We start from the raw sequence: 17,875 nt of genomic DNA, 5'->3' as shown, positions 1-17,875 counted from the left end.
CTTCTGATCTGCAGCTTTCCAGATTTACTTAGTGGCTGAATATAATTTGTAGCTTCTTAAAATCTGAATGAGGATAGCAAGAGTCAGTGTTCGGCTCACTACTCCAAAAATGTAATACATTACTCTTTTTAAACGTAATAATGTTACTCCAACAGTGTCTGACCAGTGTAGCAGCTTCAGTTGGTTGCGGGCATGCAGCAGCAGATGTGTCTGTGTCCCGTGTATTTATGCCGGATAAAGTGGGCTCAGATGCAGATGGTTGATTAGAATAAATTAATGTGATTTATTATCATGATATTACAGTAACAGTAGCAACAGCAGCGTCAGCAGTAGCAGTTATGGCTGTAGTGGCAGCAGTTGAGTAGTAGAAGCAGTTGTAGGTGAAGTATCAACAGCAGCGGTACCAGGAGGAGGAAGCAGTGTCAGCAGTAGTACAGGGATCGATGTTGTAGTAGTGGCTGAAGGAGTAGAAACAGTGGTATCAGTAATGAAAGTACTAGAGGAGTAGTAATAGTATGAGCAGTAGCAGTGTTGTTAGAGGTGGTTGTAGTACAGCAGCAGCAGCAGCAGCAGCAGAGGAATGTTAGTTAAAACTTGAAGGTACTGTGATGAGTACATGCAGTAAATGTGCTGAGTTTAGCTACATGAAGCTGATAGTACTTCAGTAAGATTGTAAATGCAGGACTTTTACTTGTAATGGAGTATTTTTACTTTGTCGTCTGTGTACTTTTACTGCAGTTAGAGGTCTGAGTACTTGCTGTGTGTGAGCTGCAGCCAGCAGATTTTCTCGACGAATCAAACTGTGACACTTTGTGTTTTTTCAAAGGGCCGGGCTGAGAAACATCTGGATGTGATAAATACCTTCATTCTCTTCTCATTTCTTCACATCTAAACCACCAAACACACAACAGCCCCGTGCAGTGGAAAATAAACTACTTTATATCTGACTGTTAGCAGCGTGTGCAGCACAGGACAACACTGCTGTCTCTGTTTCACCTGTGAATGTGATCTGAGCTCCGTGGTCTCTCTGCTCCATGCTGACAGGTTGTTGTTGTTGTGTGAGCGTTAATGTGAGAATAATTGCGTGCATGTCTCTGAGTGCTGTGAGCAGGGACAGACAGACAGACAGACAGACAGACAGACAGACAGATGAAAATGAAGCCACAATATGATTCCAGTGATGATGTGATGCTGATTAGACTCCACCTCTGGCAGCGGCTGCAGCTCTCCTCCCTCTTTAAACTGCATGTGGGAACATTTAAATCCTGACGAGCTGACAGGGAATCTGATATGTGTGTTAAAGGGTCAGTTCACCCAAAATCACAAACACAGATGTTTCCACTCACCGGACCTCCAGGAGACACTTTTCACTTTTTAAACCTCTGATAGAAAAGAAAACTGTGTAACAGATCTGTGAAGGGTTAAATATGGATCGATTACTGAACGGGCCTGTCGGGCACAGGCCCAGGGGCCCCCTGGCCCCCTTTATTTGCCAAATGTCACTCAGATTAAAATGTACCGTTTGGGAAGAGACTCAAAAAGTCCACAAAGAGATGAAAATGAACTGCAAATAGACACAAGACTCGTTCCAGTGGTGGACTGCAGCACTGTACACAGATGCAAGTTTTACATATTTGTACTTTACTTGAGTATTCTACTCCACCTCAGAGGGAAATATTGTTCCTTTTACTCCATTTATCTGACAGTTTTAGATACTCCGCCCAGATACCAGAGGAAAATGCTGGCATTGAACATTTCTTTAAACCACAGATACATTAAGCTTAATATGTATCACATCAGTGCCTTTAAAGTGACGGCGTACATGAGCTGACTTTGTGATTTGGAGGTGGAGGGGACGATGGGACACCTGGGTAAGATGGGCTTTCCAGCTGTGTTTTAGGCACCAAACATGGCTGTTGTGTAGCAGCCTGTCACTGTTTTTCCACTAAGGACAGTGCTACAAAAAGCTTGGTTCAGTTCAGTCAAACTCAAGTTCATTTGCCCCCTCAGTGCTGTTCATTTGTAGAGGTGGTCTCGGTCCGGTTCCAAAGGAACTCTGGTGCGGTTGGTTTGTGGTGAGAAGGTGTTCCGACCTGGATGTGAAGCAACTGCAGTCACATGACACATTGTTTGGGTTAAACATGAGCATGTTACAGTCCTGGAGGATTATTAATGTGCACCTCCTCCTGTACTGCCTTAATATGCACATTCAGCACATCCAATGCATCAAAACATTGTTTTCTAGTTGGAGCCGCGCCTCGTTTTCAAACTGTATGGTTTGACTAAAATGAACAATGACAGCAATATAGTCCACGATGAGCAGCGCTAAAATCAACCTGCGTAGTTGTCCCTCCATTGTGACATTAGAAAGTGTCACATTTATCTTGCAAGTGTACTCTTCTTCAACGTTTGCTTTACTTCCTGGATTTTTCCCACATGGAAATTCTGACCAATCAAGAGCAGCTTTCTCACACAAGGCATTTGATCTGGTCTGCTTGTAAATGCTGCCGTGAGAACATGAACCAACTCTAGGCAATTATACAACTTTGGAACAACATGAGTTCCTGATTCAGACCAAAGGAGACGACTCTAGGGCTGAGAGGACCATAAGTATCTAAAACTGGCTCCACATTGACAAACTACAACATTAAAATGTTCTTACATTTTTTCATTAGTGATTAAAAACACTAACTATAATATTCTGTAATAATACAACACTGTGAAAGAAGCTATTCTGCAGAACGAGTACTTTAGAGTTGATACTTAATTTTGCTGATAATACTTGTGTAGTTTTACTAAATGCGTGACTTTTACTTTTACTTTACTTACCACTGCTGGCTCAGGGTTAGTTTGAACCCTCCCTGATGAAGTATATGCAGTAGTATTTAATACATTCCGTAGCAGAGTGTGTGTGTGTGTGTGTGTGTGTGTGTGTGTGTGTGGGTGTGTCTTGACTGATGAGGTGTCACCATGAGGTGAACTACAGCCAGATGTTTGTGTCTGCTGGTGTTTCTGGTGAAAAACAGAATCTCAATTAAAGACATTTTCTTTGTGTCTCTGTCTCTTGGCTCTGGTTTCCATCGTCCTCCTCTCTCTGTGTGTTTTTCTTCCTCTCTATATTTCTTCCTCTGTCTCTCCTCGTTTCTCTCTCTGGCAGCAGCAGCAGCGGCGGTGGCGAAGCTTCCAGCCAGAGAAATGATTCTGGCTCCGATCATTTTGGCTCTAGGAGAAAAACGCAGCCTGGTGTGATTATGATGAATGTGTGGCAGCGAGATGTGTAATTTACCTGTCGGGGTTATCGCACACTACGCTTTAATGAGTTTTCCTAAGACCTGAGGAATCTGTGGATGCACATGTTCAGATTTATGGCAGATTATCTCTCTGAGTGTTTTCTTTTTCCTTTTCATGAGCCTGCAGAGCTTTAATAAAGACCGGGCTCTTTCCTTTGTGCAGGGAGTGTTTTACAGCTCTTTAGCCTTCAGCACTCTGTGTACGCTAATGCAGCTGGAAAATGAAAATATGTCAGGAATTATTCAGATCCAAAGAATACCTGCTTAAAAACATTAATCTTCAAAGGGTGCATTTATTTATAAAGATTCACCAGGAGGAATCTCTTAAACACAAAACCTGCAGCTTCAGTCAGTGAAAGGATCATTATATGTAAAAATAATGTAAAGCTTTTTGACCTCATCGCTCTCGTCATGGAGACGATAATCTCAACACAGCACAGAGTGAAGATACTAACGACCCCGATAAAGGAACTTAAAGGTACAAACCCCCTAGCATCAGGTGTAACAGTGGGCTGGTAGTCAGCAGCTGTGCCGGATCTAATTTGTGTAACAGCAGCAACAGAAAGTTTTCTGATGCAGCAGGGAGTCATGGCTGTTCGGTCCCTCTGAGCTGGGGTTTGTGCTGGCTGGATTCAGGTTGCTGCAACCGTTGATTGGGCTCCAGAGCTGCTGTGATTCATTAGCTACATAAACATGAACTTTGAGCTACAGCCATGAGCTTTTAGCTCCAGTTAGCAGAAAGCTAAACTTTTAGCATCATTTTTCCTCCATCCCATCAGTCCGTCTTTCTCTTTTGGTTGCTTTTCAGTGTAGGCAGTTGTTGCCAATGCTGGAACAGCAACTTTCCCCATCAACGAATCAGACTTCCACCATCTGAAGTGACATTTACGTACATCTGTATTTGTAGAACCGCAAATAGGAACGCCCTCTCCCTGAAATGACCTGTGATTGGCCAAAGCCTCCTGTCACAGGCTAGATTTTGTCTGAAAACGGAGCCAAGAGGAGGAGCAGGGGTCTAGTTTTCTCTCAGATCACTTGAATTACAATATGCTCAATGATTATTATGAGATTTTAGCTCAGTGACGCCAAAATAAAACTGCCTAACTCAGCTTTAAATCTAATGAAAACAGTAACTTTTACTCACAGTGAACAGAAGTCATAGTTTTTATGCCTCTGCACCAGTGATAGCCATGACCGGAGGCTTTATGTTTTCATCCGTATGTCTCATTTTTGTAAACGTGACATGTCAAGAATTTTGGAAATAGGTCAATGTTACTGTGGCCTTGTCTGTCTCCTTCTGGTGAATGCAACATCTCAAGAACACCTTGAGGGAATTTCTTCAAATTTGGCACAAACGTCCACTTGGACCCATCGATGCACTGATAGAATCTTCTGGTCAAAGGTCAAGGTCACTGTGACCTCATCTGTTGCATTCTCTTGAACACAATATCTCAGGAACACTTGAGGGAATTGGTTCAAGTGTGGCACAAGCGTCCACTAACAATAAACTGATTCAGTTTTGGTGTTCAAAGGTCAAGGTCACCATAACCTTGTTCATCACATTCTGGTGAACAGATATCTCAAGAAAACCTCCAGAGATTTTTTTTTTAATTTGGCACAAACGTCTATTCAAACTCAGTAATGAACTGATTAGACGTTGGTGTTCAGAGGTCAAGGTTGCTGTGGCCTTGTCTGTCTCCTTCTGGTGAACGCAACATCTCAAGAACACCTTGAGGGAATTTCTTCAAATTTGGCACAAACGTCCACTTGGACTGAAGAATGAACTGATTCTTTTCCAGTTAAAAACTTGATCTGAGAACAGTTTTAACCGTTTCTTCTGTGTTTTTGAACGGGTTTCAATGCTTTGAGCACCACAAATAAAATCCCGTTGACACCCAGGGTTTGAGATCTCAAAACACACAAAACTGAGATGATTCAGACGCTGTCAGAGGAACGTGACACAATATAGTTCATGAGATGTGAGTGAACTGACACTGTGATGATACTCATCTTATAGCAAAAACACAACTGAGGGCGCAGTGAGGACACAGTGTTACACAGACATGTAATCTACACGATATAAATATCTTGGAGGTTTTTCTTCTTCTGCTCCTCTTTGTCGTGAACGCTCGGTGGATGTCGAGCACCTCCCCTTCTGTGTGTGCTGATTGTTTCAGGTAGAGCCTGCTGTGTGCCGACTGTTGGAGCAGCGGCAGCAGTAAAAAGCTTTCACACTGAATCAATGGTGCGTTCTATCAATCCTCCTCACTGAGCGCCAACAGAAGCTTTTCTTTCTGTTACATTACTCTAAAGGACGTTTGTCCTTTCAGTGTGTGACAGCCTCCCTCTGCTCTCATTTGAATCACTTCATCGTGCTGTGTGGGCTTTCTGCTGACGCTCTCTTGTTACTGCGGAGAGAACATGCGATGCTGCTCCGCCCTCCTCCACCCTGCCCGCTCTATTTGCACCCAGACAGCTGAAACATTGCTCCTGTCGCCTCTGTCCCCTCACTGTTCATCTTCTGCCTTCTTCATCACTTTCTCTGTGTCCTGGAGTTTTTCTCCTCCTCCTCCTCCTCCTCTCCTCTGCCTCTCATTATCGCTGGATGCTGTTTTCTTGTCTCTGCTCTCAGATCTAGTTCCCATTTTTCTTTTCTTATCTCTTTCCACACAGATAGCCTCGCTGTGTTTCTCTCTACTTGCTTTTTTACTCTTTCTCTTCTCTCTCCTGTGTGTGTGTGTTTCTGTATCTTGATAAATTATACCACAGTTTTCATCCCTGTGACCTCTGTGTAGTTTTATAGTAGGATCCAGATTCATAATAAGTGTTGTCATCGCTTCTTTAACTGGAATAAAAAAGGTGCCAGTGCAGTAAACCAGACGTTTGCAGGCTCACGGTCATTATTAATTTGAGGGTACAAATGACTGTTTGGAATAATGAAACATTAATGACAGTTAATGTGTATTTAATTACCTGTCGGGCTTCTGTGCAGAGAATTTTGGAGGTGTGAGCAGAAATGAGCTCCGACCCAGCAGCATGTTGTACCTCACACAGAGGAACTGCATCATCAGAAAGGATGTGGTGGTACTGAGCAGCAGAGGAAGGAGTACTAACATCTTTTCCTGAAATGAACGTACAAATGCAGAAATTAGGGCTTGGCGATATAGACAAAATCTTGTTATTTTCAGGCTGACTGGTGATACACAATATATATCTCTGTATTTTCTACGAAATGTTTAGTGTCAAGTCAAAGCCACATTTGAGATGTCACACAAAATGAAATGCAAAGACAGGGGTTTGAAAATATACAGCTGCACAACATGGAAATGAAAATAAATAGCAGGGCTGTACGTTAACGTTTTTGCACACAGCACTGGAGCTACAGAGGTTTAAAGTTTGCAGCACAGGACACTAAACTATGACATGAGTATAAAAGTATCAAGTAGGTTTGAAACAATTAAAAATCTTTGTGGGCGGAGTTAAAAAGTCGTTTTCCATCTTTCAAATGAATCTAGTGCTGGAAAATGATTTAAATATTTTTAATTATTTAGGCTATTGCATAAAATACACCAAGCCTTGTATCGCATGGTTTCAGCAATACCGCAAAATCTTGGTTAAGTAGCCAGTTTCATTGACACTTGCACTTCCCCATGTCGTCCAGGGTTCAGTGACAGCTAGCTTGAAGACAGTGGATCCTTTGAGCATGACAGCTGGAAACAAAGTATGAGGGTTGCTGGTTCAACTATCCTTATATTTTTAAAAAAGAAAAAAAAAAAAGGAACAGAAGGAAAGGAATTATTTTGAGATTTTACAGGAAATCAATTCATAATATCTTTCTTCCCATGCTTTGTTTAACACTTTTGAAAGATTAATTTAAGACAAATTTAATATGAATCAAGGCCTTGTTTTTAGATTAATGAAATCAGTGCCCTTTAAGACTGTTTTTAGAAACTGCAGAACCCTGATTTTATATTAAGGGCCAACCCCAATGCCAGAATAAATGTTGGTATTGTACAGTATGTTTCTGCAAACCACAGATTCATTACAGTTGTGTATTTTATGTGCTGCAGACATGTTGAAACTTTACTCTTCTTTATGTCTCAGATTTCAGTTGTATGTTTCAGCATAGCTGTGGTTAACGTGTTGTTATGTTTAGGCACAAACACCACTCGGTCATGGTTAGGAAGGGATCAGGTTTTGGCTTACATGCTCAGATTAGTCGCAACAAACATGGCTGGAAATGTCCCACATGCCTCCTTGATAATTCCTGCATTTGCTGCCACAAACATTACTGGTCTCAAACAGTGCTCTGCAGCTTGGCAGCCATCCATCATCCCCTCCACTGCAAATATAAAAGGTTTGCAGAAACATACAATGCCAACGTTTTCTTCTGGCGACTGTGCTGCAAGAGTGTAACAGTTTATCACATGGAAGATGTGACACTGCATTTAAAGCATGTTATAATTTTATAATCAGATATGATGGATGATCTGTATTAAATAGTGTGTGTATAAACTCAGCATCCAGTTTAAGTCATGTCTGTCTCTTCCGTCCTCACACTGTTCACTGTGGTGTGTTTGTGTCCTGCAGACTCTCTGTGCATCCAGAGGTTCGACCCCGGGTTGGGACTCATCGCTCCCATAAACCCCCTGATGGCGGGCATCAGCCTGGTTCCGCCCCCGCCCGTACCCCCCGACATGCCGCTCATCAAGGAGATCATCCACTGCAAGAGCTGCACTCTGTTCCCCCAGAACCCCAGTAAGACCCCACACTCACACTGTGTTATATACACACACTCTCACACACTGGGCTGCTGAGGGTCAACAGAGCCGCTGCAGGTCGCAGGTGTGAGCAGGTCTGTGGTCTCAGAGCAGGTACTTTAATGTAGCAGAGAAGTTTACTTCAGAGGAGTGATTAATACAGAGCTGCACATGATGTGATGCAGGCAGGCAGCTAAAAAGGTGCTTTCAGACTCTCCTACCTGCAGGGCTGTTTTTTATTTCCATCAGAGAGAAACAGACCACACAGCAAACAGGGAACAAACACTGGTCTCTTGTTTCGTTGCTCTGGAAATAACAAATCAACAGTAAAAACTAAACAGTGCACGAACCATATGTAATCAGTTAAATCCCAAACAACAACAAGCATGTGAATAAACATGTAAAAAAAATGGACATTGGCCAAAAGCATTAAGATAATAATTATTATTATTATCAGGGGTTTCTTGTCCGCATTGGGCTGATCCGGTTATACTTTAATTGATCGGTATTGGCTCAAATAAAGCCAATTAAAATCCAGTTCTTACGTCACTAAATTCTACTGTGTTTCTGTACTAGTAAGTTAAACCAATTACTTTATAGTTTCAGAATCAGGACCTTCCGTTTTTGGATCAAGGAGCTCATAAAAAAAGTGTTTTATAAATCTTAAAAATCCCATATCAGGAAAAATGGAACTATGTGGTCATCACAGTGATGATACAGATGATGATGATGTTTGTGCTTCAGACCTGCCCCCTCCGTCGACTCGGGAGCGGCCCCCCGGCTGTAAGACAGTGTTTGTTGGCGGTCTGCCGGAGAACGCCACAGAGGAGATCATCAGGGAGGTGTTCGACCAGTGTGGTGACATCATTGCCATCCGCAAGAGCAAGAAGAACTTCTGCCACATCCGCTTCAGTGAGGAGTTCATGGTGGACAAAGCTCTCTACCTGTCAGGTATACAGATACACATTTACATACAGATACAGGTACAGATACATCTATACAGATACAAATATAGACACATCTATACAGATACAGATACATCTATACAGATACAAATAGACACATCTATATAGACACATCTATACAGATACATGACATCTATACAGATACAGATACATCTATACAGATACATGACATCTATACAGATACAGATACATCTATACAGATACAAATATAGACACATCTATACAGATACATGACATCTATACAGATACAGATACATCTATACAGATACATCTATACAGATACAAATATAGACACATCTATACAGATACATGACATCTATACAGATACAGATACATCTATACAGATACAAATATAGACACATCTATACAGATACATGACATCTACACAGATACAGATACATCTATACAGATACAAATATAGACACATCTATACAGATACATGACATCTATACAGATACAGATACAGATACATCTATACAGATACAAATACAGACAAATCTACACAGATACAGATACATCTATACAGATACAGATACATCTATACAGATACAAATATAGACACATCTATACAGATACATGACATCTATACAGATACAGATACAGATACATCTATACAGATACAAATATAGACACATCTATATAGACACATCTATACAGATACATGACATCTATACAGATACAGATACATCTATACAGATACAAATATAGATACATCTATACAGATACAAATATAGACACATCTATATAGACACATCTATACAGATACATGACATCTATACAGATACAGATACATCTATACAGATACAAATATAGACACATCTATACAGATACAGATACATCTATATAGATACAAATATAGACACATCTATACAGATACAGATACAGATACATCTATACAGATACAAATATAGACACATCTATACAGATACAGATACAGGTACACAGACATATATACAGATGTAGATACATGAACAGATATACAGATACAGGTACATCTATACAGATACAGATACATTTTATAGACATACAGATACTATTTTAAAAATGTGTCTACTGCACATACTTTAAAACAACATATTGATGTGGAAATCCCTCCTCTCAGGGTACAGAATGCGTATCGGCTCCAGCACTGATAAAAAGGACTCGGGGAGGATCCACGTAGACTTTGCCCAGGCCAGAGATGACCTGTATGAGTGGGAGTGTAAACAGCGCCTACTGGCACGAGAGGAACGCCATCGCCGCAAAATCCACGAAGACCGACTGCGACCACCGTCTCCTCCTCCCATAGTGCACTTCTCTGAACACGAGGCGGCCATGTTGGCAGAGAGACTGAAAGGTGAGGAGTATCTGCTATATTCTTCTTCTGGCAGAGATGAAAAACAGGATCATTCAGGCACCAGATGTGTTATTAACATTTTAAAGACAGAAGAAGAATGAAATTGACTGTGTGAACTTAGATGCTGAAATTATTTTCTAGTCCAGAAACAACCTTCTCAATAGTCGTGCATGAACAATAGACTGTAAAGTAAAATAGAGTTTTGTTTGCTGTGAGTTCACAGTAACTCATCCACGGAGGCTTCAGGAGGCTGCTGCTGAGAAATCTGCAGCCGGCGTCATGGATACAATGATAAAAAAAAACATTCAGAGAAGCCAATCACTTTTATCAAACACATTAATCTGAATCATGTTCGACCTCTCCGAGCTTTAAAGATTGAGAGGTCACTGTGAACAACGCTACAAATAATGTGATTGTCAGCACAGCTGTTGTCCTGTGTGTGTGTGTGTGTGTGTGTGTGTAAAATCTCCTGTAGATCACCTGCTGTGAAACCTAATAACACGCTGAAGTGAATCATTCAGGAAGCTGCACAATTATTGATATTCTTCATGAGCCAACAGCTCGGTTTGTCTCTGACTGTGTGAAACAACAACAGAACATGTTTGTCTCTGTGTGTTTTTCTAACTGCTCTGGTTATTACACTGAGATACTTCAGAGAGGCGGCAACAAATAACCTGATTAAACAAAGCAGGACGAGTTTCTGTTGTCCATTGTCCCAGGAATAAACATGTCATGTACTTCCTGTGTAGACCAGGGCTGCCCCCAGCTGAGAATTTTCCTCATCAACCAATAGTCATTATTTAGGGCCATTAGTCGACTAGTCACCTGCATGTTTACGATCTTGGTGGTTTGAGTTGAAGGTGTGAGAAAGAATAGTATCAGTAACATTGTATCAACAACACTGTGCTACATTACAGAGAAATACAAAACCGTACTAATGAACCTTCATTAATATAGGCCTATATTTTATCTCCAAGTGCACGTCACACACTGAGCGAGCCGCCTGTTAATGACGCTGTGGGCTAATGGGCATGTAGCTACTTCCATGTTTCAGATGATACGTCATGTTTGTAGTCGACCAATGAAGATGAGTTTACATATCACCTTGGGTTCGTCCTTCACCTTCTCAAAATGATCCCACACTTTGGATTTCCTGCCCGACATGTTATTAACTAGCCTGTGGAATAACCGCAGGTACCAGCCCTGGAAATTAACCTGACTCCTGATAGAGTTTTATGTTTGTTTTTTCTGCAACGAAGCGACCAATGAAATCTTGCCGACTAGCAACCTTTCTGGTCGACTAATGTTTGGTCGACTATTAGGGGGCAGCTCTTGTACAGACATTGGCTGTCTTTACATGCATGCTAATATTCCACTATTTTTCCATACATGAAAATATTCTGAATTTGATACGGGTCATGGAAACAACATATTCCACTTACATATTCAGAATCAGGCCGTTTTCCAAATTTAGCACTGATTGATTGAGACGTGGGATATGGTGATATGTTTCAGGTTTCAGGAGTATTCTTTAGATATTCTTTAACTCTGTGTGCCAGCCTTCAACAAACAGTTTTTCAGACTGGGTTAGAGATAAATACTTTGAGGGAAATTCTCCCCTCTGATGAAGTGATGGCAGGGACGGTTTTTTGCTATGGGCAATGTGGGCGACCGCCCAGGGCACAATCTATGTGAGGGTGCACGAGCCCCTATTATCACGTTTCAACCAGCAGCAGAAAGGAAAGGTGAATCCTGTCGGTTGTGGGTTGAATGGGGGTCACAGACAGGAATACGGCGGAGGCTCATAGTGGGGGTTGGATGGTTTGCCCAGGGCTTTATAACTAGCCAGGACCGCCTCTGAGTGACGGACTAGAGGTGAGGAATCAAGTCTCTTTAAAACATGCAGCATGGAGACAAGACCCAAGTGTTCTCTGCTAACCTTCAGAATATACAGACTTTTATACCGTACCAAAGCTCTGACCCCAATGTCGCCCATAAAACGGATTCACCAATAAAGGAAACTTTCCTCCAACAGATAGAAGATAAATTATTGAATAATTCCCACAATGCCCCAAAGAAAAGCCCACGTCTCTGGTCAGAAGGAGAAATACACCTACTTTCAAACATTATGAAACATTTTTGGATTTGCACAAATATCACAATCTGGTCCTGTTGCTTCAGATTCTGCACACATACACCGATATCTGTTGACAGAGATTATAAAGTTGTGGTCAGACACAAAAAATGAGCTTGAACTCACTAAAGCTCTTTAATGACGAGAGACGAGACCATAGACACACATTTCAAGATCACCATTTCATATCTTGATCGGATAAAGATATTGATTATAGCTGCTTTAAGTATCTGCACAGTCATGCGCGATCCTTCGTCTTGAATTCGAGCCTGTTTCCTGGTGTATTTGTTCTCTTCAGCGTGTGCTGTCTCAGAGTGTTTTGTGTGTTCGTTAAAAAAGGAATCATGAGAATGAATAATTGAGGGGACCTTTCAGAGGCAGGTAAAAACATCAGGACGCAGCTGTTTTAAAATCACCTCAGTTTCAGTGGAGGAGCTGCGTTCACTCTGCAGCAGGACTCACTGCGAATCTAATGACTGTGAAAGGACGTCTCCTCATCTTAAACAGTCTAGTGGAAAACTTTACTGACCCCTGTGTGCATGAATGATTGTGTTTTAATAGAGACCTCTCCCTGTCCTCTCTGTCCTCTCTGTCCTCTCTGTCCTGCTTTGAACCAGTCAGTCTGCTTCTCTGCACGAGGACAAACTGGAGGAGTGAGAGGAAACGTGGGAGTTAACTGGTAGAGGTGTGGAGCGAGAGATGAGGGATGATGTTGTGGAGGAGTGTGAAGGTCACTCCTCCTCCTCCTCCTCCTCCTCCTCCTTCTCCATGTTTCTTGCTGTGGCTGATTTGTATCTCCGTGAGTGATATGCTCCAGTTGTACAGTAGAAAGCTGTTTGTCCTCCTCCACACTCGGCACACTGCTCCTTACTGTTACTGTGACAACATAAGACTGCTTCAGAGAAACTCACCGTCCACCACTCCTGTTGTCTTTGGCTGGATTACATCACTGACTGATATGTTTACAACACGTTTAAACATTAGTTTATAAAGATTAATGATTGACTCAACAAAAGTCAAAACTATCGGATTAATTTTGTTGGCTGTATGAAAACAAATTCTCCATTTCCCCCTTCTTGTTTCTGATTTTTACTCTCAAAGAGGAAGACGAGACGAGTGGTTTATCGAGCTGATATGTGTCCTGTACTGTTAACAGTCATAGTAATAATATAAAAAAAAGAATACATAATGGCCGTCCCATCCATTCTTTTGAACACAATCTCTCAAGAACACCTTGAGGAAATCTCTTCAGTTTTGGCACAAACGTCCACTTGTACTTAAAAAGGAACTGCTTGGAAATTGGTAGTTGAGAGTCAAAGGTCAAGGTCACTGTGACCTCAAATTCATCACATTCTTGTGGACCCAATATCACAAGCAGGCCATCTGGGAACTTCCTTAGAATTTGGCTCAAATGTCCACTTAGACTCAATGATGAACTGATTAGACTCTGATTGGACACAACAATGAACTAGGAATTTGGCGGTCAAAGGTCATTGTAACCTTGAGTCTGTCTGATTCTTGTGAATGTAATATCTCAAGCAGACCTTCAGGGAATTTCCTTTAAATATAACACAAACGTCCACTTGGACTCAACAGTGACTGATCAGACTTTGGTGGTCAAAGGTCACTGTGACCTTGCGTCCATCTCATTCTTGTGAACGCAATATCTCAAGAACACCTTAAGGGAATCTCTTCAAATCTGGTACAAACATCCTCTTGGACTCAAGGATGAACTACTTGGAATTTGGTGGTCAAAGGTCAAGGTCACTGGGACCTTGCATCCGTCTCATTATTGTTAACCCATTATCTCAAGCAGACCTTCAGAGAATATTCTTCAAATCTGGCACAAGCGTCTACTTGGACTCAACGATGAACTGATCAGCCTTTGGTGGTCAGAGGTCACTGTGACCTTGCGTCTGTCTCATACTTGTGAATGCAGTATCTTAAGAACACATTTAGGGAATCTCCCAAAATTTGGCTCAAACATCCATTTGGACTTTAGAATGAACTACTTGGAATTCGGTGGTTGAAGGTCAAAAGTCAAAGTTGTTGTTACCTTGCATCTATCTCATTCTTGTTGATGCAATATCTCAAGAAGGCCTTCTGAGAATTTCCTTCAAATTTGGCACAAACGTCCACTTGGACTCAGCAATGAACTGATTAGATTTTAGTGGTCAAGGTCAGTGTGATGGCACAAAACATGTTTTTGGCCATAACTCAAGAATTCATACACTTAATATGACAAAACTTTACACAAATGCCTAACAAGATAAAATTATGATGTTTATATCCAAAGGTCAAAGGTCACCTTCACTGTGACATCATTATGTTCAGCATAAAACACTTGTCTGTCCATTAGTTCGTGTCAAATCTCAGGAACAGAAGGGGAGACATTTGGTCAGATCCTGAATCAGTGACTCTGATCTTGAAACTGTGCTGATTGTGTAGATCTTCTGCTGCCGGGTTGAAGATGTGTGTGAAACGTTCATGTTTTCACAGACGTAAACTGTCTGAATGTTGAATGGTTCACAGAGGCATGTAACCCTGAGGCAGTAATTCTAATTCTCTATTAAAAAGCAGCAGCAGCAGCATGTTGCTTTGCTGTGTCAGTATTTGCTGCTGAATCTCTAATTTACCTCAGAACCTGTGCCTGTGTGCCGCTCCTCATCCATCCTCTAATACCCAACATAAACAAGCATGTTTTCTCTCTGAATAACCTCTTTATGAATTCATTCTTCGCTTCACTCAGCGGGGGAAATAAATTTCCATTCTTCCTGCAGTCGTCCCAGTCGAGCTGTGTTTCATTGTGCTCACTGTAATGTGACTGTAATCTGCTGCTGTGTGTGAATGGGGCTTTATCTGAGTGGGGGGAAAGTGTCTCCTTACAGGTTGTGTTGCAGCGGGTATTGAGCTCATTAAATGCTCTCTAATTCACTCTGTTCTGCCGTCGTCCTCGGCTCCGTGGCTCCGTTCAATTATTATTATTCAAATGGGGGAGAACGCAGTGACGGAGGCCCCACAGAGACTTTGCACTCTTTATGACTGACACCGACTGCAGCTCGAGGTTTTGGTTGAAAAGTTAAAAAATCAAAAATGCTCTTTGTGTTCAGTGGCTGTGGCGTGACTCACAGAGCCGTGAACAGTGAACGCCCCCAGAGGAGGATTTCAGTCTTCACTAGCTGCTCTGTTGTTTGTTTAGCCCGACTGAACGTTAAAGGTCCCATGAAATTACTTCACACCCTGCTCTGCAGTCGCCATTTAATCTGATGGTGCATGACACAGGAACAAGCTCACTGAAGTTAAAGTACCACTACAATATAAAAATACTCTGTTACAAGTAAAAGTCCCTCTTTAAAACCTAACTTCAGTGCAGAAGTATTCTTAGCTTCATGTAGTAAAAGTACGTTCTGTAAAAACACCGTCCAGATGTACCTCATATATCAGATAGTTCCTGTCCTGAGTATCTGACTCTGCTGTACCTTTCCCCCTCAGATGACAATAAGTTCAGCGAGGCCACGGCGGTGCTGTTCACCTGGATCGACCGCGGCGAAGTCAACCGACGGACCGCCAATAACTTCTACTCCATGATCCAGTCGGCCAACAGCCACGTCCGGCGGCTGATGAGTGAGAAAGCTCAGCACGAGGAGGAGATGGAGCGCGCCAAGGAGATCTTCAAGAACGCCCTGCTGGCCATCTTAACCCAGTGTAAGGACTCTTTATTTATTATTAACGCATACAGTCGATCAGGACGACCGTCACCGTCATACCTGAGGCTGAGCAGGTGTTCAGGTGAGTTCATCACTTCACTACAGAGAGCATCATGTTTCATAAAGCTTCATCATTCTGAGGAGTGTGAGAATATGATGGGATAAACTGACGCTTCTTAAAGTAGGGTAATAATAGATAAAATAAATACATAGTACCCAGTTGTCCATGGCCAATGATGCTATTAACGCCTAGGTGTAAATAACATTATTGGCTACTCACACCCAGACAGCCAATATGGCTATTCACACCTAGGTGTATATTCCTGGAGGTCCTAGCAACATCAAAATATGACATTAATGTTAACATAAACAGGTCTATTCAGCGATTCTGCTAAAGTACACAATGTGAATTCAGCAGCTTTTTAATAATTATATCCTAAAAACTGAAAAAAGAAATCAACAGTCCCACTCATCCACCACATCTTATTACCGAGATAAACGGTTCAGCTCTTTATATGACATCACCTGACTTTCTGGTCGTACACATGTTTTTTCTTGTAAAGGTACCACTTTAATCTGCTACAGTCAGGGGTTAACCAGGATCAGTTTTATATTGTCGATATTATGTGAGAGTATCTAAAAATCTTCCAACCAGCAGCCAGTATCGTCCCACAGTGTCACAGCGTGTCACGGTGCTGCAGGGTGTGGTGCAGTCTCAGATTACAGAGACTGTGGTGCAGGGTGTGGTGCAGTCTCAGATTACAGAGGTACAGACCATGAAGCCTTTTCCACCACATCCATTTTAAAGCCTTCCTTCCATGCAACTCATTTACTGTGCGAGGATCTACTCAGCCCAGTCTCCATGACAACACTCCCCCATCTGTCTCACCATCAGCGCCATTATCTTCAGCTCACTGTGAGCTGGTGATTGGGTCAGTCGCTCGCTCAGTGACTGATGACCTCAGCTGGGGTCTGAATGCAGGAATGTGTTTCATTCACTGTCACTTCTCTGAAGATTTAAAGCTGCATCAGGTGATTTCTGACCACCGACGTCACATGTAGCTCCTCTGCTTTGGTCTCCACCTGCTCCTGACAAATATACAGTGGTGGAATGTAACTAAGTACATTTACTCAAGTACTCTACTTAAGTTCATTTTCGAGGTACTTATACTTTATTGAATATTTCCATTATCTACTATTTTTATAATTATACTACACTATATTTGATAACCTTCGTTACCTGGCAGATTCAGATGCAGTATATAATTTCTGCTTCTCAGTCAAAACCATATCAAAAGACAGACTTTGATGACGTCGTTAAGTAGCGCTGGATTGTGAGAGTTATGTCTTTAATGGGATTTAGGGGGTGGGAATCTCCAGGCACCTCACGATTTGATTACGATTCAGAGCAACAGTTTGATGATGAAGCGATTATCGATGCATCACGTGGAGTTAGAATGTTTGATTGTTAGACATGCTTTACTTTTCTCACTGTTTTTAGTTTAGGTAGTTGCACATATATGTATAGAAAATACCAGAAAAAGAAATTAAAAGTTAAATCACTGTGCAGGAGAGGTTAGAAGACAAAAATGTCTTATGAAGATATCTCCTCTATTATATAACAACAACCATTTATAAAATGAAAAAAAGATTAAAAAAACAAAGATTGCATAATTGAACAAG

The 17,875-nt window shown here is 41.7% G+C and overlaps 1 protein-coding gene across 2 annotated transcripts in view; it reads left to right on the top strand.

Annotated features, from left to right (window-relative positions):
* The window catches only part of enox1 (ecto-NOX disulfide-thiol exchanger 1), a 137,942-nt gene that overhangs the window by 89,664 nt on the left and 30,403 nt on the right, over window positions 1-17,875 (top strand). For both annotated transcript variants that reach the window (XM_033618165.2, XM_033618164.2), the window contains exons 5-8: window positions 7,881-8,048; window positions 8,795-9,001; window positions 10,118-10,351; window positions 15,978-16,190. In XM_033618165.2, the coding sequence (XP_033474056.1) occupies window positions 7,881-8,048; window positions 8,795-9,001; window positions 10,118-10,351; window positions 15,978-16,190 (822 nt within the window). The remainder of the gene's footprint in view (window positions 1-7,880; window positions 8,049-8,794; window positions 9,002-10,117; window positions 10,352-15,977; window positions 16,191-17,875) is intronic.

Source organism: Epinephelus lanceolatus, chromosome 14, assembly GCF_041903045.1.
Source record: "Epinephelus lanceolatus isolate andai-2023 chromosome 14, ASM4190304v1, whole genome shotgun sequence".
Taxonomy (NCBI): domain Eukaryota; kingdom Metazoa; phylum Chordata; class Actinopteri; order Perciformes; family Serranidae; genus Epinephelus; species Epinephelus lanceolatus.
This window is presented reverse-complemented; position numbering and strand designations above follow the sequence as displayed.